Source organism: Ursus maritimus, unplaced genomic scaffold, assembly GCF_017311325.1.
Source record: "Ursus maritimus isolate PB19 unplaced genomic scaffold, ASM1731132v1 scaffold_20, whole genome shotgun sequence".
NCBI classification, from domain to species: Eukaryota; Metazoa; Chordata; class Mammalia; order Carnivora; family Ursidae; genus Ursus; species Ursus maritimus.
The window spans coordinates 53,098,655-53,122,399 of NW_024424453.1; the positions used below are offsets into that span (position 1 = coordinate 53,098,655).

The window sequence follows — 23,745 nt, forward strand, 5'->3', positions numbered from 1 at the left end:
AACTTGTCCACAATCATACTAACAGCATGCCAAAGCAGCAGCCCAAACTATTAATATTATAATTACCTTACAGAGTGGTTTTAAGAAACTGATCATAGTGTTATATTAAAAACAATAGCTAACTTTTGTTAAATAGTTACCATGTGCAGGTGCCTTGGTAACCATTTGTATATAAATAATTGAACTTTAACATACAACAGTTTTCTGGGGCGGGGGTGGGGGTGGGAAATGTCATATTCTTTTATAACCTGAAAGTTGAAATGACATTGGGTCACTTATGTCAAGAGGTTTTCAAATGGGGTCAGGAGGCCATTAAGGAGATGGGCATTTGCCACGTCCTCACCTGTAGAACCATGACCTTTTGAACTGAGCCAAACTGCAAATATGCCAAGGACTCAGCCCAAATACCTGCAACCTGCTACAGTAAGAGATGGCTTAGCAATAGCCTTTGAAACCAATTATAGTTAATCAAGATCAGCATTGTGCCACCAACACCAATCAAAAATTCTTTGTAAACAACGTACACAAGAATTCCCTTTTTTGCTTTAAAAACTCCTGACTTTTGCTCCCAAGTGGGACACTATTTGGGCTGCTACCCGTATCTGTGTACCCCGGATTGTAATGCTTCGATCTCAGATAAATGCTCTTGCTCAATTATTGCCTCCTGACAATTTTAGGTTGACAACAGATAAGGAAACCGAAGGTTAGGGAGGTTGGTAATTTGACCTAGGCACACAGTTAGAAAGAGACAGGGTCAGTATTTTCATTGCATCTTCTGACTTCCCAGGTGTCCCAGCAAATAATATCATCATTAACTAACGGGAAGCCAGAAGAAATAATGACTGTATGGGTTGGGCAGAATCTAGGAAATACAACAGGACATAAACCCATTCAGTACTAACTACCTGCTTTGGACAACTTCCCGGTACTCCTGGTACTGGATGTGCTGTCACCCCTGGTCAGCACCGTGATGCCCCCAAAACTTGCCGTCTTGGTCATGGTGGGCTTGAGATTGCGGTTGGAGCTGTCAGAGTCTGTGCTGCTCCAGGCCCTCTGGTGGTCCGACCACTTGAGCTCGTTCTCTGAGCTGCTCTGTCGACTCCCAGATGTTCTCCCCGAGCCATCTCTGTTGCCCCTGGAGCACAGCCATCAGAAAGATGCACAGGGACAGTGTTACATTCCATGAGTGGTACGGACATAGAGTGGGACCTTTCCTGGAAGAGCCGTCTACACGAGACCCATCTTGCAACCCTTTACATCAAGCCTGTTGCCTCACAAACAGAGCCACAGATCCCTCATTGATGCGCAGACAGATAACACACCACACATAATGTGCATGTTTACACACAGAAAAACCAGACCTGGAAATGTCACACCATCCCTCTGCCAGTGAAGGAGAAACAAGTAGAAAAAACATGGTATGAAATATAGTTGTTAACTTCTCTTGTGGAGTAGAGAGGAGGATAAATTCTCCTGGCCCAAGTCAACAATGAATCAAGGTTTGGGAACAATTATGATCTTGAATGATCCTGAAAGCAACTCCCACTCCCTTTAGCATTAAATAATTGGACCATGGGAAAATGCACACAGAGGCAGCGAAGCCATTTATTATTTTCTAACTTGATGAGATGTCTATCTGAATTCATTAAGGCTTTGACAGCACAGAAATCATGGAAATTACCTTGTTGACCTAAGGGTGAGAGTTTTGCCCCGTGAGTTTAACCTTCATGGGTAGAGGAAAGTGTCTTTTAATCCTTTTCACATAGAAAAACTTGTGATAATAACAACACCAGTATAAACACTACACTGACATGAAACTTTCCAAGGGGATCAATGGAAATAACAAAGGTCCCGTAGGTGAAAGAACACATTGGTTCAAAATCCAAACTGAAAAAGAGTGAATGTATGGGAAGAGATCCAATAGGCAGAAGTGATTTCTGAAGACTCCAGAATATCTCTAAGTAGGACACAAAATTACATGTGTTTTATAGAGAAAGTTGATGAAATTTGCATTTTCATTGGTTTCCAATCTGCTTAAAGAGGAACTTAGTGAATATTTTCAAAGCTTTTCCTGAAGTTAGAAATAAGACATGATTAAAATACTCTAAGATTCTCATGGAGTATAAGTAAGTAAAGGGGACATAAATCATGGGCAATAGATACAACCCCTAATTTCATTATCACTAAGCAACGTGACATGCTCCAGTGTAGATCCACAGATGTGGTCAATAGCTTTGTTAATAAAGACAACAACAGACCACGGAGATGTTAGAAGTATGCGCATCTGATTGAAACACTCACCTCCAAATTGTGCAGAAGGCACACAGAAAATTTCAGGTTTTGTTTCGACTTTACTTAATAAACTTTTCTTTTGTTTTATGAGAACTTAAGAAGGTAAATGGATCCAAGAGATAATAAAAATGAAATGGGTCATCTGTGATAGGAACTTTGTAAATTGAGGGGAGGACAGAAAACTCACAAAACAAAAAGCACTCAGCGCCCTGCTGTCCTGCATCAATGTTTTCTTATATTTTCTCTGTTAGCACCTCAGGGATGGCTGGGTTTAGAAGGAGCATCTAAAAAAAGACCAGATTGTGAGTAGAAAGTATCACACATTCACCAACGGTCAGGTGGCTTGAATTCCTAAAAAACTCCTTTGAAATTCAAGAAAGCCAGAGGAGGTGGGGTGGAGGGAAAAAACCCAGCCTGTTCAAGGGTGCGGTGCTCCATTCCTGATTGTTTTCCTTTCAAGTTCCAAATTCAACTTTATTCTTTTCGCATTTAATTCTGATTAATTTGACCTGTCTTTGACAGAGCCTGGCAAAAATCATTATTTAGCAACTGTGAATGCACCAGGGATGTGACAATAGTCTCACTTGGAGCTAATTTGGAATATTGCATATAAGAAAAGATTTGGGGTAGTCCTTAGACTCAGCATACAGGATGCCTTCGAAGGCAGCTCCCCATATGCAAGTGATGATCATGAACTCTGCTTTAGTTTCCGTCTCCCTATGCCCCTTGGACCTCCATGAGAGGAAATGCCAGTGTGGCTGAGCCTGTCTGCAAAAGAATGTCTACCACTATTCCTGGGTGCAAACTAGTGTGCTGGAGTTTGCAGGCTTCACTCTGGCATTGGGTAACTCCTCTAGACTTGTGCCACATCCTTGGCCAATAAGGCAACCTAAAATTTCCTTAACTTCTTCTGCCTCTACTCTCCACCAGTTCAAATCAGCATCCCGAAGTCAAGAGCTGTCAAAATTCCCAAAAAAGGGAATTTAAGTTGCTGCTTTAGAGCTAGCATTAATGAGATTCATAATAATGCATCTAATTCTGATTTATGGATCTCTATTTATACACTGAAACAATATTTTATAGCTCTATCTACTGATTATTCACCTTAGCATTGGCAAAGTGAGGTCCAGAATTGAATTTCATATCTATTTGGGTGTAACCACCAGTGCCTTCCTATCCCTCCGAAGCCCAGTCTTGGTCCCTTCCTACTGGGAACCAGGAATACAATGGTAATGAGGTGCCTGGTCATCAAGAGGAGTTGGCCCTTGTGTATGTAATGAGAATTTGATCCCAGAGTAATCATAAAGCATGTACTTTAAGTTCTGTTTCTGTGCTGATTAATATAACTAACATTTATTTTCCTTCATGTCTGTACATTTTTTTTTTTGCCAAGTTCTATATGATGTATACTTTGAGTTGCTTTACTGTTGTATGGATGTCTTCGTGCTAAGTCATCGTGCTTGATGACTTGGTGGGTGATGGCACCCATATTTGGGATGACTGATCTGAGTAGATCGCATAGCTCTGGCTAGGGACCAGATTCGGGGCTATGTAAAGCCAATTGGCTTATTGGGACAAGAACCCACATTTCATATATTATTGGCCTAAACAAACAAGATAGTGGTGTCAGTACAGGAGTACTGGTAAATTCTTCTTGTTCTTCTCTGGGTTTTCAAAGGAACAATGCAGACTTATTTTAATCTACAAGTGTGATAATAAATGGTCTATCAATACAAGGGGAAGGCATTTAGACTATGTAGTTCAACCTACAAAAGGAAGGACATTTTTTAAAGAATCTTTTTATTTCTGCCAAAGTTTAACGGGAAAAAATTAATCCAACTTTTCTAATGATGAGGTCCTAAATTCACATTTACTACAAAAAGACACTTTCTGAGCACACAATCCATTTACTTTCCTCGGTCTTTTCTTCCTTCTAAGTGGGCAAGAGATTTGTTTGTTTGTAAATAAATAAGTTTTCTCTCTCTCCTACAACAGAGATGAATGCTAATATTCATAAAAGCAGTAGCATATTGAATATATGCATTACATATTGAGTACCTTGATAGCGCTGTACACCCTTTTTGCCCCATAATGAATATTAGGTATATTTAATAGGGTAGTAACAACATTGGTATGGTCCCTCTGCTGTCATGGAGTTTCCAGCCTAGCACAGAACTTAAAACATACAATATTATTATATAATAAATACATATATATCCATTCCCCTTATCTTACACATATCTTGATTTAAGTAATTCATTATAAATGGAAGCAATCCTGTACCTTTCCTTAGAATTAAGATCTGTGCTTGAAAAACATATTTGAAATATTATGATGGATAGCAGTGGCTAAAAATTAACTACTCAAATGGAGCTATCATTGGTTTCTTTTCCAGGACCAGGCATGTATATATAATTGCAAACTGTCAGAGAAATTTTAATTTGGTGTAATTCACCAAAGTTGATTTGGGAATGTTAAATCGGTGTGCTGCCAAAGTTAACCTTTGAGGGGAAACCAAAATAAAAACCAAAACACTACCAAAAATGGAAAGTCAGAGGAAGAACCTGAAAGGATTGTATACCAAGCAGTAATTTCCCGATCCCATATCTCACATTATTCAATATGGCTTCAGCTCCAGCTCTGTAACAAGCTTTACAAAGATATAACCAAACATATTTATTTTATGAACAGATATTTTACACTAATACACTTATATTTAACATTGATTCTGCCACATAATCTGAAAACACAGTTTTAAAAAAGTAAACCATACCAACCGAAAGAGCTGTCTTTTCTTATAGGTCTCATTGCATATGTTACTGTCTTCCAAGAGCCTACTGGAAATGAAAAACATGGTTTTTATGATATAAAACCTAATGACACTAAATGCCCTACGTTAAACGGATGTGTACTCTTTTGCAACAGTACCGCACTTGCAAATCAACCCCGTGCGCTGTTTTCTGTGCATGATGTTGAACTTTGCAATAATAAATTAATGACAGAATGATTTTTTCCCCCTATCCTAAAATTAAGGGGCTGATACTAGAAAAAAAGGAAAGGAAGGAGAAATAGAAGGAATGGAAGAGGAGAGGAAAATAAAGGAAATTGATGTTTAATAGATATTAAATGTATTAGTTGTGATTATTGCCCTTTGGGTAATATTAAAGTTATCTTTTGGGGGGGGGGCGGGCAGAGTGAAATACTGACATTCCAAAGACAGGTATCCAAGAAATGCTTTTATTTTGGTAGGGAATCTACTCACTTAGATTTTTTGCTTTTGGAAATATCAAGATTTGTTCATATATGCAATGCATGTATGTGACCATTTTGGTAATGATGAATATAATTCAGTTTTAATCTAAGGGACACTTAAAGTGCATTAGCAGTCTTCTTATGAAAAATTCAAGTAAATGAATAAAATTTGGGCATAAAGCAGGGAAAATGATTGGCTGGATGACTAGGGAATAAGGTTACCCACTAAACTGAATTATAAGCACTCACTTCATCGTTTTAGTTAGAATGTAGAATTTTGGAATGCTTCAGCATCATCCCTCAGATGTTAGTGCTCATGAATTCTTAATTTAACTGTAAATAGGGAATATTCACTTAAATCTGTATGGTTTTGAGGATGTTTTTGAACACCTTCTTTAGACATGTTTTCTACTTTCATCTATTCTTCTAGAAGAGGCTGTTCAATGAGAGGGTTAGCTACTCAAAGATTTCTAACTGCTAATATAAAAGATAGCCTTTTTTCCCCAATCATCTCTTATGCTCAGTTTAAATTTTCTCTAAGTACTGGAATTTAATCAAACAGCCTCCATTTTAATCAGTTTTACAGGGGCACCCATTAAGCTGACACCTGAAATAAAGTTAAGCACCACTTTCTGAAGGGATACCATATTTCCATTCCAACTTGCCCACTCTGATGCACCTTAAATGTGATTAATACAGCTAATGTGGAATTCTTTAATTCCCCTTGAAAAGTTGCAATTAAATCAATGGAGCATTTGAATATCTATGTCAGTTTAGAAGTATTTCTTAAAAGTATATGTTAAATTGGAAAACCTTTGGCTCATATGCTCAAGACTTTGTGTAAGTTGTATAACCCATTCATCTCACAACAACTACCTCCCTACTAACGCTCAAGTTAGTAAATTTAGATCAGTTTAGATAGATTTCCAAGTTAGACTAACAGGTTGTTTAGAGTGAGAAACTTAAAGCAATATTATTCCAATTACTGTTTGCATAGCCGTATATAATTATGGGGCACAGGAAGCGGCTAATGATACCCAATATACAAATACTGTGAACAGGCTAGTCCATAAGCCAATGAAATTGCAAGTTCATTTGTGCCTTGTAATGCCTGGTAAAGGTAGCAGGAATTAGACCTCTGGAAGAACCAGAAGTTGAGACTTTAAATGAGGAAAATGTACAAAATTATGTTTGGAAGTAACAGAGAAGTATTTCCCCAAATTAAATAGTTTTTAGGCATGCTAAATAACATATATGTGTATGCATATAAGTGTGTACACATAGATATATGTATTTATTTATACATATATTCAAGCACACACTTATACATGGGATATATACCTATGAATATACAGGACACACATGACAGACTTTGATCTTCTAAAGACATGAAAAAGCAAATTTCATTTTACCTGTTTTCCACAAAAAGGCTTTCCTGGGAGCAAACTGACTGAAAAATAAAAAAAGGCATTGTATCAGACGTTCTGGATGTGCTGAGGGATCCCAAATCCTTGCCTGCTTTTAAAACTACTTTTCCCCTCCAAGAGGAAAAGAATTCAGAAAAATATGTACTATGTTTTGTAAAAGTGGAAATAAAAAAGGAAAAAATTGGTTAGAGTTAGACATGTACACCGTTCTCTTTCTCTTTCAGCACACAAGTACTTTTCCATCAGGGCATCTCCAGATTACAGATAGATTTAGCCCGTTTCAGCATCAAGGTCAGAAGGAGAGAGGTGAATGAAACTGTCCGAGAGTCAGAGACCCATGTGCCCACCGGATCCTGAGCGCACAGTTTCTTCTGGGGCTACGGAGATGCAGCTCCCAACAAGAGCCAAAGGACCGGTTCAAATCAAGGCAGAGCGTGGGCACTTAGCACGATCCACCTAAGGATGGGACAGTCCTAGAACCACAATCCTGCAGTTATTACCTGGCAATCATAGACTCTCTTGAAATAAACAGACTGACTGCAAGATTCTCAAAACTGAAGAGATGCCATCAATCGATTTGTATAGGGGGACCGCGCAGAAGACAAATGAGAACAAACTAAAGGTGATCAGAAAAAAAAAGTCAAGCCCATCTAATATTTTGTTTTGCTTTTGTTTTTCACACAGAAAAACAATGACTTTCTTCTTAGCTTCCATTCCCTTAGCTATCACTTCTCCACTATCTTGTGTTTAATACTCATGTAGGGAAGAGAAAATTCCATTACCATTACAAGATGCAGAAAGGCAAATCAAATTAAATTTTAAAAAGCAGAAAAAAAGAAATCTAAACAAAATATGGTGCAATGGTCCTATAACATAGTGACTGTGTTTAGGAATTAACAAAAAAACCATTTCAAAATACGGAGTTTCTTTTTTTTTTTTTTTAAATACTGAGTTTCTAAACATAAATATATATGCCATATTATATGTGTAGATTTTCTAAATGATGAATAAATGACCTGCTACATGGGTAAATTGAGACTTAACAGGTCCATTTTAAGAGAAAATAAAACTAAAGTAAATAAGGACCTTTCAATATCAAATTTTTAAAAGATTAGCTAATGTAACCACTACTCAGAGAGGCAAACAGGGTATCGGTTTCTCCACACATTTTGTTGGAGAAATCATTTCCTTCCACTAAACCAAAGGGCGAGCTTTGGGCATAATGTGTTTTCCTCAGTGGTCTGAACATTTCAGTGAGGGCATCTCTAGAACCATTTCTATTTTAACCTTTGTGCATTTAACATGCAACCTGAGTACACAAAAATCTTATTTAACAAAAAGCAAAAAAAAAAAAAAAAGCCAATTAAGAAAAAAGCTTTGCAGAAAGTATTTTTTTTAATTTGACATCTGTATTTATAAACAAATACAATTTATGTGCTATTGATATTATTCCTGTGAAGATCTCTTTATAGTAAGTGAAATATCCCACTATCTCCATTTCCTTTAGTTTGGTTTTACTTCTGGTTTGAGTCAAGTCATGGAATTAACTGTCTCAGGAATATACTATGAACTCAATACTTTGCTACTACTCAGCTCTTGTAGCTGGAAAGAGGTCAATTATGTTTATAATGTTCTGGCTGGGTAGCGGAATTACTGAAACTCTACTACTTCTTTGAAAGAGTTGATCAGACATACTGACCTCTTCAGACTCACTAGTCGAATAGTTTGGGGGGTAAAGTTAAGCTGCCGTAACTCTTTGAATGAAAAAAGAAGGCACATGCAAGTAAAAGATAACTTTCCCAAAAACATATCTCAAGAGTATTTTCCAATTTTTGTGCAAAGGTCCTAAAGATTTATCACATGATCCTTTCAACATAGTTTCATAAATAAGGCAGATATGGTTATGGGCTGTGATTCAGTAGCTGGTGAAAATAAACTTTAAAAAAGTTATTAATATAACTTGCAAATTTTAATAGCAGAGAAAGATAAAAGTGTCACAGTAATTAAGTGCAGCATTCAAAGCTGTCACTTATATGCATTCTCAGATATAAAGGGCTCTTTTTTCCTTTCTTTTAGGGAGAAAATGGTTTTGCCTAATGGATTACAGAGTTCTCTCCCACAGAGTTCTCACCCCCAATCCCGGTGGCATCACATGCCCTTCTCAACGGTTGTCACGGAAGAGGGATCCCAGTGCATGCTGGGGAGACCAAGGATGAGCTCCTCCAGAATCCCTGTTTACACATAAATATCCTTCAGAAACCATCCTCCAGGCAAAACATGTCTTTCTCAAATATATTGCTTTAGCAACATAACCTTGCCAAAGCCAGCAACATTGCATTGAATTAATCATAAAATAAGCTGAAATTCTTGCTAAAGGAAATAAGAGTTATATTTCAAATATTTCTGACTACAAAAACACACTCATTTTTTATTTGAGAACTAAATTGTTGTGTGTCTTGACTTACAACAACTTCATTCTCAAATAATAAATGTGCCTTATCTCAGACTACCCAAATTCTCAAACTATATTGAAATTATTTTTCTAGAAAATCCCCAAATAATCCACATATTTTGATTGTGGACCTAAATAAAAAAAGCACACATGCACACACACACACACACAAACACACACACCTTAGACACCAAGATACATTTGTAAAATATTCAAGAACACTACTAATTTTAAAATAAATTTTGATTTTGCTAAAGTGTCAATACCAGGAAGTATTTCTCTATAACTATTGTAACTTCAAATAGGAAAAACAAAAACAAAAACAAACCACCTCTACATAAATATGTCACTATTTGAACCTGTTTGAATGACTCCACTACTTAAATAGTAATTGGCAAGGGATGCTGCTTTTATTACCTCAGTTTTTAAATTATGAAGACACTAAATTAAAGGCCAGTTAAGAAAAACATTAGACACCTGTAACTAGTTTCCTCATGCTGGATTCTTTGCATCGGTTTTATAGTTGACTTACTATACTTGATTTATTACCTTGTGTACTTCAGGAATCTGGGAAGTGGTAATGGTCATTTGGGAATCTGGAATTGTATAGATGAAGGCCCCCCCCAAAGTGTTCTGTCTTTACGTAAGTGGAAAGGAAGATGTGTTACTATATGTATTCAAGGAAGTTCATATTACTATGTTATGTCCTTGTGTTTGCATTAATAAATGCAATATCCTGTGAACACATGGTGGTCCCCAATGATCCCTGCCTCTCAGTATTCACAACCAAGGTGTTTTTGTAGTACCTCCCACATCATACCAGTTTGGTCTGTGTGTCCAGCCGAATACAGCAGAAGGGAAGGTATGTCAGCTCCAAGATTAGGTTATAAAAGCCTGTAGCTTACATCTTGGGCTCTCTTTCTCTCTCTCGGATCACTTGCTCTGGGGAACCTGGTTGCCAGGTCATAAAGATGGTCAATAGCCTACGGAGAGGCCCACATAGTGGGAACTGAGATCTCCATCTAGCCAGCTAGGAACTGAGGCCTGCTGCCATGCGGGTGGGTTTGGAAGCAGACAACCACTCCATCAAGCCTTCAGATGACCACAGCCCCAGCTGATGGCTTGACTGTAACCTCACGAAAGCCTGTGAGCCGGAACTGGCCAGCTAAGCTACCCTCCGATTCCTGACCCACAGAAACTGTGAGGTAAAAAGCACTTTGTGTGTTTAATTTGTCAAATTTGGGGATAATGTGTTATGCAGCAATTAATAGCTAAACACAGGGAACATCAGCCTTGTGACTGCATTGTTTCTACAGAGCTGCAGGGCTGGGGAGAAAGCACTGGGAATCTTTTTTCCCCTCTAGGAGAGTGGCTCTTAGCCTTTTAAGGGGGATGAAAACTTGTAAAACTATGATAAACAATCAAGATCTTTTCCTAAGAAAAATGTACCTACACTCATGGACGTAATATTTTGCAGATGATGTCGGGGACTTTACTTAATCTCTGACGACTTTTGATGAGTATACTCTGGGTACAGGATGCCAATTAAAAAACACCAGCCCAGGAGATCAGGTGGAAAAGTAATGCCAGAAACAGGCAGGTGCCCCACTTGAATTAATAAACCCGGAACTGTTGGCCACCAGAGAACCTATCACAGCAGCTCACACCCCTCCTCTACTCCTGCAGGGGGAAGAAACCACAGCATTTCAAAGAAGGTTGCCAAAAGATGCCATGGATTGGAAAAGTTATGACAATAGCTTGGCATTTAAGCTTTCCCACACTTCAGTCTGCTTTTACTTTTTTTTTTTTTTTTTTTTAAGTAAGCTCCATGCCCAGCATGGAACCCAATTAAGGGCTTGAACTCATGACCCTGGGATCAAGACCTGAGCTGAGATCAAGAGCCGAACACTCAACCAACTGAGCCATCCAGGTGCCCCCAGTCTGCTTTTACTGTTTTAAGAAATGTCAAGTCAGCAGTTAGCTATTGAGGCTTGAAACAGCAACACTTGCTTCTAATCTTTAACCTGGGACCCAGATTCCTTGCTGTTGATTCTCCTTAATAGGGCTGTCGGGAAATGCAATGTGTACAGGGAGTCGTGCTGACCCCTCCGTGCCTGCGATGACCCCTCTGTGGACACGGGGATGAACACAGGCAGCTTCTCCTCACAGGCAGGCATCAAGGATGCTTCTCCTGCCACCTAGCCCTTGAGTGCCCGGCAGTGTGGCACTACTCTGAAAAAAAAAGCATAATGTTTGTATATCACCTAGGTGATTAGTATTTGCTTTTCAACACAACTCATTTATAAATTTTATGACTTGCCAGAATGAGAATCAGAGGGAAATTGTGTGTGTGTGTGTGTGTGTGTGTGTGTGTGTGTGTAAGGCAGGGGGAGGGAAGGATGGGGAGAGAGAAAGAAAGAAAAAAGGTAAAAAATAAACTAGACTTCAGAGGACTTTCTCTCCGTGAAGGTCATCAAACAGGAACATGCCGCTTCCTAGTCCACTGTACTATCATGAGTACAACAGAGCCTCTCCTTCCTTCATCCTTTTATCCAGGAAACACAGTTAAAAGCCTACCATGTGTCAGGCTATGCTTTGCATCACCAGTAACTATGACCATAAGAAAAGTCTAAGTAGCCCACACATACACAGAATCTTCTAGAATTGTACATGGACAGTATCTTTCTACAGCTACCTCGCTCACACTGGGCTAACTCCAGAGCTCTGAGCCAGATTATTCAATCGTTAAAGTTCCATTTTATTGTATCCAAGAAAGGCAGTGAGGCTCTACAAGAGGTAACAGAAACCTGTATCAACATGAAAGAAATGCACTGTTGGTGGAGTATGAATTTCCTCTGTAGCTTTATACTGAAGGATCCAGCATGAGTTGGAGGACCAGGGAAACTGGTTTGGGCCTGAAAGCTCCAAGGTCAGAAGGCCTCCTCCATGCTAAGTGGTGGAGCCTAGGTCTCTAGTCTGGCTTGGTAATGGCCTTCAGAGTGAATCACAAAGGGAGGTAGGATGGCCCACCTAACCCAGCAAAGACACAGAAGATCTGCGCAAAGGAGCTCCCGCCTCTACTTTTGCCAAGGGAAGAAGAGCCCACAACATCTTAGGAGGCTGACAAATGATTTCATGGAAAGGAAAAGCTATGATGGCACTAGCTTACCCTTTTAGCTTTCTTGCACTTGAATCCAGCTCTTTTAAATCACTTTTCCATTTTTATTTAATTTAATTGCATTTTATTTTGGCCACAGTGGGTAAAAGGATAGAAAAATCCCCCACCACATTTTCTTTGCAGGGATGTGAACAAAAGAAATCATTTTATGATTATTCCCCTGTGATAAACTGCTCACAGACCCAATTTGATCTGAAACTGAGGGGGAAAATGAGTATTATCATTTAACTTTGGTATAATAAAATGCCTGAGCTTGCTAAGAATGCAGAAAATCCTGTGTTTATGTATGTGATTAACAGATTCTCTTTCTTTTTTATATGTCTTTCTTCTGCACAACGTTAGGGTTAAAAAGACAATAGTTGGCTGTCTGCAGGCTAATATGGATGTGAAGGCAGTTTTTCAAATCTGGCAACCTTGCTGCGGACTTAGGGTCCATTTTATTGACCAAAATCACACGTCTATTCCCCCTTAGGTCAGATCCTAGGAATACACACGACCCTTGGCTACTTTTCCATCACTTCCCTGAACCAGGTCCTCTTCCAGAAACACCTCTGGTGTGCTGCCGTTCGATTTGTCCCTGGCTCCAGCTTCCTGAGTCCTGCCAGCTCACTGTCTGGGGAAGGACCGCACTAAAGAGGCAATTAAAACAACTACTCACATCGTGTGCAAATATTCTCTCCCTCACTCTCTGATATTCCTCTTCTCTCTCTTCAATTGATTTACTTCGTCTGTCATCTCTAAATGGATGCATTCTGTTTTGCTGAACAGAAAAAAGAAATCGGTACGGTTATCCAAGTTGAGCTGCTGGAAATCTGCAGTTAAGCAACTGTCAGCTGAGAATAATAAATGTTCACTTAAATAAATGGAGCATGAAGAGTCTCATTCCCTCTGGTCCCTAAGGAGGCTGTGCCGGTGTGTGTGGTGTGCGGTGTGTGTGCATGACACGCAATGGCAGGTGTCTGCTGCTCCTGGTTGCTTCCCCACTGGATGTAGGCAGTACAGCTGTTTCCAGAACGAAAGCACCTGGATGTGCCTCAAGTGTTCAGCCAGTTCAACTGTGAAGTGGGTTACAGTAACGGACTCTGTCTCCTTTGCTAACCCGTATGCTTTGGCGTCCTTAGACAAAGGCAGCATGTTGAGGAAATGGCTAGTTCAAGGTGGTTAAGGGAAGAAATGGCTCTGAAAACCTGGGCACTAGAGACACAGAACAAGGGAAGAGAGAAAGTAATGGGCAGAAAGGAAACTGTGGACATGATGTCTCCATGTTCTAATTTGTGTTTCTTCTTTACTCAGTGACTGACTGGTCCTGTGCCCTGTGTTTTGCATAGAAAGTAGAAACTAAATTTGAGAAGCCTGTTTGTTGATTAGGGTCAATGCCAGGGAATCTAGAGTAACAATCCAAAGGACCCAGCATGAGGACTGGTCTTCAGCCTTGCATTTGCACTGCTGCCTGCATCTCAACTGCCCTCCCCTCGTGTTCTTGCCATTCCTCACAAAATGCTCTGCATTAACCACGTTCATCCATCCATTCAACAAACGCCCACGAAGTACACGACACAGGCATGTGGCTCGGAGTCAACGGGAGCTACTTGTCGCTTGATGGTGGTGGCGGTGGGGGTAGGAAGAAACGAGATACAAATGATGAACAGGTTTAAAAAAAAAGTGCGTCAGAGATGCACGTACTGGCTTCCAGTGACTCACTGAGAGTCATTAAAATAATAACTTGAGCGAGATGCATATTGTCTTACCTTTAAGAATTCTAAAGCAAAATCTATTTTCAAAAAATCTATTTTGATAGTCAGAGACACAAAGTATAATTGTAGTGGCATTATATAACTCCCTACTGTTCTAATTATTGTTTAACATTTGTTTGCTTTTGCCATTCACTTAGTTTTCTTCTTAATCACCCTGGATCCCACCCTCCCCAACCCCCAATCTGGAGAAGAGGGTTAGCAAAGTCTCTCTACCCTTGCCGAGGAACCATGAATAAGGCTACTCTAGGACAACATAATGTTTTGTCACAAGCAAAATGCACAACGAGGAGAAAGTTCTGCTACATTTCATGCAAAACAAGCACACGGTTTACATGGACAGTAGAACATGGGAAGGAGGAGAGGGGAGACTAAAACATGAACTCGATTCTTCTCTGTGAAGACTTATTTTAGGAGAGTTGCAAAATCCACCTGTCCTCACCATAACAAGGTTTGTTCTTTACAGCTACACCAGTTGGTCATCGGTCCGTATTGAGAATCCAGCTCAATTTGTGCACAACTGAAGGACAAAGCTGTAGGAGTGGAAGGACTGCCATAGTTACACAGACATCTGGAAATGCGATGACAAAGCTTTTCCCGACAGCTCCGGCCGTGGCATCCCAGCCCGCCCAACACATGCAGCAGGAACTGCGCCAAGCACCACCCATGCAGCCCAACGCAGAGCCATTGCTGAAGCAGTCAGGACATGTGCTCTTGGCTACCCACTGAATGCCAAAGGGGGAGGTGGGGGGGGGGGGCAAGGAGGTCGGAAAGAGGACAGTCAGTATCTGAGGCAGGGGGGAGCTGGGGGAGGGAGAAGGGGACAACAGAACGACAAGAACATAAGTCAGCCCACCTTCAAAAACAACAATGTCAGCCACTCTCAAACTTGAGAACCAACCTGATTGTCTTCTTTATCAATACTAGAGTTATCTCGCTTCAAGATAAACCGCTTCTGGGATTCTTCACCTTTTTCATCTTTTAAATGTTCACAAAACCTTTGCTCTGGTCTGCCAGCAAAGTAAAACATATCAATAAAAAAGTTTTCCCCCCTGTTTAAAGTTATTTTCTTAGTGCTGTTTTTCCCCCACAGTGGCATTCAACTTAAAAAAAAAAAAAAGTTATGCGTGGTTTTGATGCTAGAATTGCCGGCATTATACAGGTAGGTAATAATATGTCACTTCACAGGTCTTGTGAGAATACCTTTTGTTGTTCTGAATTCGGAGTCCTGTTTGCTGAATGCTTCTCACCACGGCTGAAGTTAAAAAAACATTTTAAAGGCCTGAACATATGTAGCATATAGATGTTTACTTTCATTATTTTGACCTCCATTACTCCTGAATTCAATCTAGTTCACAGCCACATTGTCAAACAAATACACATGTTTAGAACTGGGGCAGACCATATTAATTCACCAATGTCTGCAGATTTGAGGACGGCTCCTGTCATACCGTCCCTCTTAAGAGCCATCAGAATCCATAGTGAGAGAGGGTCATCTATAAATTCCTTTCATCTTTCAATGACAAATATTCTGGAATCTGGCTCCAGTAGACTCTGACATCCTTGACCATGTCTTGTAAATCAGTTCAGTAATTGGGGAAACAGGACATATTTAGTTTAAACAACTTAATGGCTGATTAGCATGGGGAAAATGCTCCAAGCAGTTACACACTATTGATTAGTCAATTGATTTTTTTAGATCCTCTTAATCATTTTATACTATTACTGGAAAGGGCTCCACGTTCTTGTTAATTTCCCACACTCATCACTGCATGCCACAGAACTCAATGAATGACTTGGGCATGGGTTCACCCCCAGAGGAAGTGCTAAAATGTTTGTCCCAGGTTTAGAAGAAGTTGTAATTGATGACTCTCATTAAAGCGTCTCTGTCATGTCTGATGGATTACTTCTGAAGCCCAGTGGGTTTTCTATCTCTACTGGGTTCATTATGCATTGTTATTGGAAAGCCACTTCACAGTGTCTGTTGTTTAATATGGGTGACCAGTAATTAAGGGAATGTCATAGTTTCCTTCTAGCTCCCAAATAAGCAAATGGCATGTTGAAAACAAAGGAGTCGTTTAAGTATGTGGTTCAAATCTTGACACAATGCACCCTTTTCTCAAATACATGTACAGAGATTATACTGATATTGGTGAGCAGATACTAACACAAAACTGGAATAGTACCAGTTATGGCTTCCAGAACTGTGTATAGTTTTGGCAAAATGGTATCATTATCTTACTCAATCCTTACGATAAAACTTTGATATAGGAGAAGCAAATATTTCATGCCTCTTTTACAGATAAAGAAGCCATCCCTCCTTGATCCTTTGACTCCCAAGTTTATAGATTTTCCCAGCAAGCCACAGGCATTAAACAGTCTATTCACAACCTTGCAGAGATGTGATTCAGTTTCTCCCCTTCCACAGCACACGGCGGCGGGCCGGAGGCCCTCCAGCCTCACAACGAAGAACAAAAACCCTGCATGACATCATCCGAAAGATCAATGGAGATGTTTTCCACCAAAATTAAAATGTAAAATATGATACAACAAACAATCTGCAAGTGCAAATATGACATTTGAAAATCAGAGCACTAAGGGAACAAAGTCAACGTGCACTTTACAGTGAAAAGGCCATTTCCAGTGGAGAAGGTAGACGTGCTTCATTCATACCCGGCTCAGGGCACACCTGTCACCCCACTGGAGTAGTCCTACAGTGTTAGTGTGAGCACCGGCAGGCCGCTGTAAGCCATAACGATTCTCCAGGAACTTTTTTTAAAGCCTCCTAACGTTTCCAGCTGATAATTAGATGTTACTTGTTTGTTTGTTTGTTTTTTAATGTAGCAAGTGAAATTGGGATATCAACTTAAATACAAACGCTGATTGCATCAATGCTAAGTAAGTCTCTCTGAATGTGCTTAAACTCCATAGCCTGGTGAATTCTAGTAGATAAAATGCTTTGCTTGCTGCCAAGTTTACAGATCTACTTCTTGTATGTGTTGCTAATAGTCCGTAACTGTTCATTTAGACATAAAATGGTCGGGAAATGTGAACTTTTTGATTCACAAGCAGGTGAATTTGCTTTAGACTAACTTCTTTAAGAAGAAAACTGCTTTGCGATTTCAGCATACTAACCGGGGAGAGAACGTGAGCTCCATGTTTGTAGAGACCTTGCTTTTTAAATACTTAATTCTTCGTGCCTAGAATGGTGCCTGGAATATGGGAAGCATTTGGTTGAATAAATAAATTAATCAATGTATGAACGAATGAAAATTTAATAGAGCTGTTTACGAATCACCATATTTTAGGGACAGATCAAAGAGTCACTGAATAAGATGTGTAGTCATAAATTTTTAAATTACAAAACAACAAGAGAGAGTTTGGTTAGCAGAATCATAAATTCAAATTTAGAACATGAGGAAGATCTTTAAAGATCAAATTTATGTTTTGGTTCAAGTTGACAAAAAAGAATTATGTTACTTTTAAAAAGTTTTTAAAATTTGAGGGCATTTTGGGGAAAAAAGGTGGAAATGAGAATCTCAGGGTTTTTTTTAGTTTGGAACGCCTCAGTTTAAAGTATTATAGCTACAAGAGCTGTTCAAACATTATTTTTGAAATTTCATTTGCATTTCTTTTCTTATTTGTTTTTCATTGCAGGACATATTTAGGAAAAATACATCCATCACATAAGAAAAGAATAGTCAAAGGAGCTTGTTCTAATCAATAACGTAAATGTGATACAGAGGAAAAGTATTTCCTGTTCTGATACATATTATGTCAAGTTCATTCTCCATAATAGCTTTTCAAAAATATCTTGTTTAAATTTTTTTCAGACTTTAGAACCTAACAGTCAAAATTATTAGTCCCTTCATGATTTTCCAAAAATATTTTAAGTGATTGTAAAATAACCATTTGAAGTTTGTGTAAAAGGGGAAAAAAAAAAACACAGTAAGATTGTTCCAGGTTGATTTTATTAAGAATTCTCTATTACTCTAGAGCTAAAGGGCAATTTGCAGTTTAAACTCATGCAAACTAAAGTATACAACTCAAGTATTGCATGTGATTGAAATACAAATTACTGGTAATGCACCATTATATTAGAGCTTTTAAAAATCCTTTTTACCAGAAATTTAACATCATAGCAATGTGACTTCTTAGCCATAAACTGAATGGAGCTGAAGTAATATATTATGGACCTTTATTTAAAATGGGAATGAATAACTTTTAGTGTATCAATATGAGGATGTAACTCTAAGACAAACTCCTCCAAGCTGCAAAATGTCATGGTATTTATTAAATTAATGATAGCTAGAGTTAACTACATACATATCTCATAGTCATGCATAACACAGGTCTGATTGCTTTTCCTGATGGACTATAGTCCATGAGGTATTATTTCTAGCTTTCTCTCTCTCATCATCAAAAAGCAGAGAAAAGGGATAATCTCTCTTCTTGGTGAAAAGATAGTTTCTTCTTCTTAAGGCACAATTTGTAGTAGGGTATTTATTCTAAAACTCATTTTTCGTGTGTGGTGACAGTACTGGCATTTCCAGTCAGTGTCTTGGTATCTCCAATCAAACCTCTGAACAATCAGAATTAAGTCCTCACTGTTCCTCATTAGACAGAGCTCAGGATCTGAGAGGCAGTGTGGCTGAGTGAAACCCTAAGTAAGACATTCAAACTCTGTCTTCTAGTCAATCTGTTACAATTTTAGGGTTTCCCCCCCACTTTAAGCTTACGATAAATGAACACTCATTTTAAAAATCTTTTTCATCTAAAAATATTTTCACCGTCAGTTTCTTGAGACCGAATTTATTAGTTTTCTTCCAAATAGTTAAGCTTAATCCCTCCTCTCCCCATATACACACAGATGAAAAATTCAATTCTACTAAATATGGACAGGCTCAAACGGGAATCTTTGCATTTCATACCAAATAACTGAAAGACAGTCATCAATATGCATAAGTATCTTAACAAAAAAAGGTTTCTGTGCACAACAGGATAAAATATTTTGATGGTGTAAGACATCTATCAAAAATATTTTAATAGCCGAACATATTAGGGGAATCTAAGAAGCACTGTTCCCTTAGTACTTTTAAGTCTTCAATTAAAATATTTATAGCTGATGTTTTTTATTTAAAAAATAAAATCTTACACTCTTCTTCAAGTATTTCTTAACTTCCCCTACCATTTGGTGATTTTATACCATTTCATTGTCTTTTAAATGAGACCACATCTTAGAAACCCCATATAAGCAGTACTAAGTATCCAGCTTCCTTTATTAGCATCTTCCAAACTCATGTTCTCAATTTTCTATACCTTTGACAAATTCATTTTATTCTTCTCTGTCTCAATTGTACTGTATATATAAACAGAGCATTTATGTTGAAAGTATAACGTCTAACAAGAAAAATGAGAATAGTTGTCTCTGGATGGTGGAGTAATGGGCAACTTTTACTTCTAACCTTTTATATATTTGTGATCATTATAATAAATAGCATTTTATAACAACAAATAATAAATGCTATTGGTTTAGAAATATATGAAACCAATTCAACAACCTTCAAGTGGCTTGTATATAATCATTGAATTGTGGAAAATTAAAATATTCTTATGTTTTGAACATTTTCTTTCATGTCCTATATGATTTTATGATCTAAAGTGGATATCTAGTTGTTTCATTTTGTCAAAAAAAAAATCACCCTTTTTATTGCTACGTCCTTGTTGATCAAAGTGCATAGAGACTTGCATTTACTAATGATACTCTAAGGATAATAACAAACTGACAGTGTTTAATCTCAAGACCTTTTTTTTTTCCCTCTTTAAAGGGAGAATCTAAATAATAATGATACAGAAAAAAGATAAGAGGGATGAGGGGGAAAGGGAAGAAAGGAAGACATTATGAAATTTGAAAAAGAGAGAGAAATCCTATGCATTAAGACCTAGAAGATTATATTCTGTGTTCGTGAATTTGGCTATTTCTGAACAGTACTGAGCATGGTATTGCCAACAATACCAAAGAGGCACACACATCAGATGGATACACTTACCCTAACAAAACAAGTCTGTTTCTGCAAGTTTACCTATAAATTGAGGATTTCCACAAATGAAAAAAAACTTTTTTAAAAAGGGCTAGATTATCACTGAACTTTTAAGTTCTCCATCTTCCATTTCAATATTACATGAACAGTAAAAGGCGGTAGCATTAATATATTCAATGACCAAAGCTCCATTCCCCCAAAGCACAATGCATTTGAATAATCCAATAGCTTTATATAAAATGGATGCGAACTAGCATAGTAAATTTAACATAGCAGTAGTTTTAATAATTAAGCTAGTTTTAAACAATTCGCATATAAATGCTGGTAAGCAGGCCTAACAAAAGTTTGACTTTTCAAAACATGCATTGTGGTGTCTTTTCAGCTCTGCACCTTACTAAATGTGTGCTTTTTACAATCTACTTCACATCCTTAAGACGGAGGTGTTGTTTGTTTGTTTTATTGTAAAAATGAAAGACAATAATAATTCTTAGAGTGTTTGGGAGAATCAAGGAGATACAAGATAATGCAAGTTGAGCGTCAAGCCCAATGCCAGGTACCAGGGAAGCACTCAAAAGACGTGATAAGCCATCATTACCATTGTTCCTATCTTTCTGAGTGGTCAAATCTAAAGCTACCCCCAATGAATATTGAACCAACATTTACATTAGTGTTAACCTTAATTAGGATAAATCCAATCTGCACTATAATATTCAAATAATGGTTTGATTCATGTGTTCCAAATGAAGCAGTAACAATTGTCGGAAAGTAATGTTTTCTTTTGAAACTGCTGAATGTGATTATTGTTTCTTGGCATGAAAAGCTTTTTGCTTACACATTACAATGCTGTGTATAAAAACATTCCATTTAAGCTTATATGCAAATATAGTATTTTACTTGCTGAGAAGGTCCAGAGTGATCGGTGTGCTTTAACTGATAGAAAATGACTAAATATTTTTTGTATGTGTAAAAAAATGCTGCTTTTTTTCATTTTCCTGTTTTATAGGGCAGGCGGGTGGGAAGCGAGGACTGTGCTCCCTTGGGAACGCTGTGGTATCTCGAAAGGCTGGGAGGCTGAAGGAGTACAGCTGTGGGGTAAAATGTATTAGGAGCGCATCCACTTCTCGAGGTAGATTCCAATTTATTGTTTGAAGATTGGTACCAATAATTACAGTCTAGCATTTAAGTATGTGATTCAATGGAAACCAGACACCTTTGACCAGTAAACACAACTTTTCTTTCTACTGTATGGCCAATTCTATCTTTCCTAAAGTTGTGATAACATGCTTATGGCCTTTCCACTCTCAGAAATCTTAAGATCAACAAGACACAAGAACTACATTGAGAAGACCAGCCGTTCCTTAGATACAGCCAGACCCACATCTTCAAGTATGCCTGAAAACTGTCCCCGAGGCACAAAGGCTAAAGTGACTGCCAATCCTAAAGGTGGATCTAGAAGCAAGAAAGGGAGAGCTCTGCAACTGGGTCTCATTCTGTAGCCTACAGCGAGCAAAGCTGCAGGGGGAAGCAACCGCGTTCTAGTAATATCGCTTCCTCCAAAGCTATTGCACATTTGGGATAAGACTGTATGCGGTATATATGTATACAGTGAACCCTTCTCCAACTGTCCCAACCCATACGACACAGATCATATATTTACAAACACACACACACACACAGTCCTGATGAAAGTTATCTCAGTTCCTTAAGTAAACTATAAACAGAAGACAGACATGTTCTATAGCCTATAGTTCTTGTGTTCAAAGCATGACACTGAACATCAGAGATGCCCTTTCCACTCGGCACCGTCTAAGAACCTGGAACTGGGTTTTGTCTTGCTTCAACATATGCCAGGAAAGTTTTTCATCCAGTGTGCTCTGGAGTTTTAATGTCCACCTTAGTATTACAATTGTTTCATTGAGTTCCCTGTTCAACTTTAAAAAATAACGAAATACAAATTAGGGTTTTGTAAGGAAACCAAGGGATAGCGTTTGGTTTTCTTCTTCCTTTTTCATCATTTCAGAGTATTGATCTATTCACATTAGTGTTTGTTTCCCTGAACTTAGGAGAAGGGTCACGGCTGAGGCAGGAGCAGCAGATTTCAGTCTTAGATCTTCTCTGAGTTGACTAAGTAAGATCAAGACATGAATCTCAATTTTTGCTCCTGTAAAATGGGCTAGCTTTATCTACCTCGAATTATGTGAGCTCACTAGCGTATTTATTTATTTAAAAGCATCACCACTCCATGGAAAAGCTCTTTTAAGAGAAAGTTACATTAAAAAGGTTCTAATGGGATAGAAGTCGCAGGCATGTTTCATTTCCAAAATTAAGGGGTAAATCATCCATGCCACATCCAAGAGCCATAAATAATTTCAAGTAGGGAAAGGAACACAACAAACTTATTTTCTCTCCTCACGATATATTTCTGAGACTTACCTATCTCATCGGCAGGATTCATTCTCTGAAGTATTTGAGAATAATATGAGAAAATACAACATTTGAGAGAAAGGATACAGAGTTTGACCAATGTTAACAAATCAGTCTTACTTTGAGCCTGAGTATTGATTAAAGGACTAGGTGGTCGGTTCAGTAAATAAAGCTTCATGGCTTTCCTGAGAGCACTGTGATTCTTACTTAGGTTTCTGATCTTTGGCTTCGAGTCAGATGCTTTTCAAGGCTATTCCTATAAAAAGTGCAGAGTACATTTACCACGTTTAGAAATAACAAGATGCCAACCAACCACTCAGAGAGATTTCCAAGAGGCACTTGAATAAATTGATGCCTGATCTTCTTCAGAGAATCGTTAAGCAAGCAGCAGTATCAGGAGTAAACCGCTACTCAGTTTACTGACGGTGCCATTCACATGCCCAGCCCAAGGAAATGGAATAGAACACATGTGGGAAGGAAAGCTGGGGGTTTTAGTTAGTTTTGTTCTAAATCCCCTGGATCGCTTGGATCACCATTCTCAGGAATCCAGGCATTGTGGTCTCTTAAGGTGTGGGCCCATATCTCTGCCTTTGGATCATTATTCTTGTTTCATGCATTCTGGGGCCAGGGATCTCTCTCCTCCAGTGGAGATGTCATTTCCTTCTTTGCTCTGCACTCTGCCGAGAGTAGGGGATTTGAGGCAATGACAGTGGGCGGGTGCCAAAGTCAAAAGAAAAAATATTCAAGAGATGACAACCTTCTAACATGACAATTATCTGGGACTAGTTAAACAGTTACTCTGACATATGCAAAGACATTCAGATACACATGGGACTCTCTTTGCCTATGACTGATCTTGGCCCTTTGGAAAATACTAATGCAAGGAGATGGTTTCAAGCCTCCAAATGATACAACCTGAGCATATATC

The 23,745-nt window shown here is 38.5% G+C and overlaps 1 protein-coding gene across 3 annotated transcripts in view; it reads right to left on the reverse strand.

The window, feature by feature from the left end:
- ARPP21 (cAMP regulated phosphoprotein 21) overlaps positions 1 to 23,745 on the reverse strand; it is a 152,568-nt gene that overhangs the window by 71,997 nt on the left and 56,826 nt on the right. Inside the window, exons 10-14 of one of the 3 annotated variants that reach the window (XM_040636987.1) lie at positions 15,254 to 15,362; positions 13,260 to 13,361; positions 6,957 to 6,994; positions 5,070 to 5,129; positions 906 to 1,135 (exon numbers count right to left, since the gene is read on the reverse strand). In XM_040636987.1, the coding sequence (XP_040492921.1) occupies positions 906 to 1,135; positions 5,070 to 5,129; positions 6,957 to 6,994; positions 13,260 to 13,361; positions 15,254 to 15,362 (539 nt within the window). Of the gene's footprint in view, positions 1 to 902; positions 1,136 to 5,069; positions 5,130 to 6,956; positions 6,995 to 13,259; positions 13,362 to 15,253; positions 15,363 to 23,745 lie in introns of all 3 variants that reach the window. The other 2 variants (XM_008710446.2, XM_040636986.1) reach the window with 2 other exon arrangements.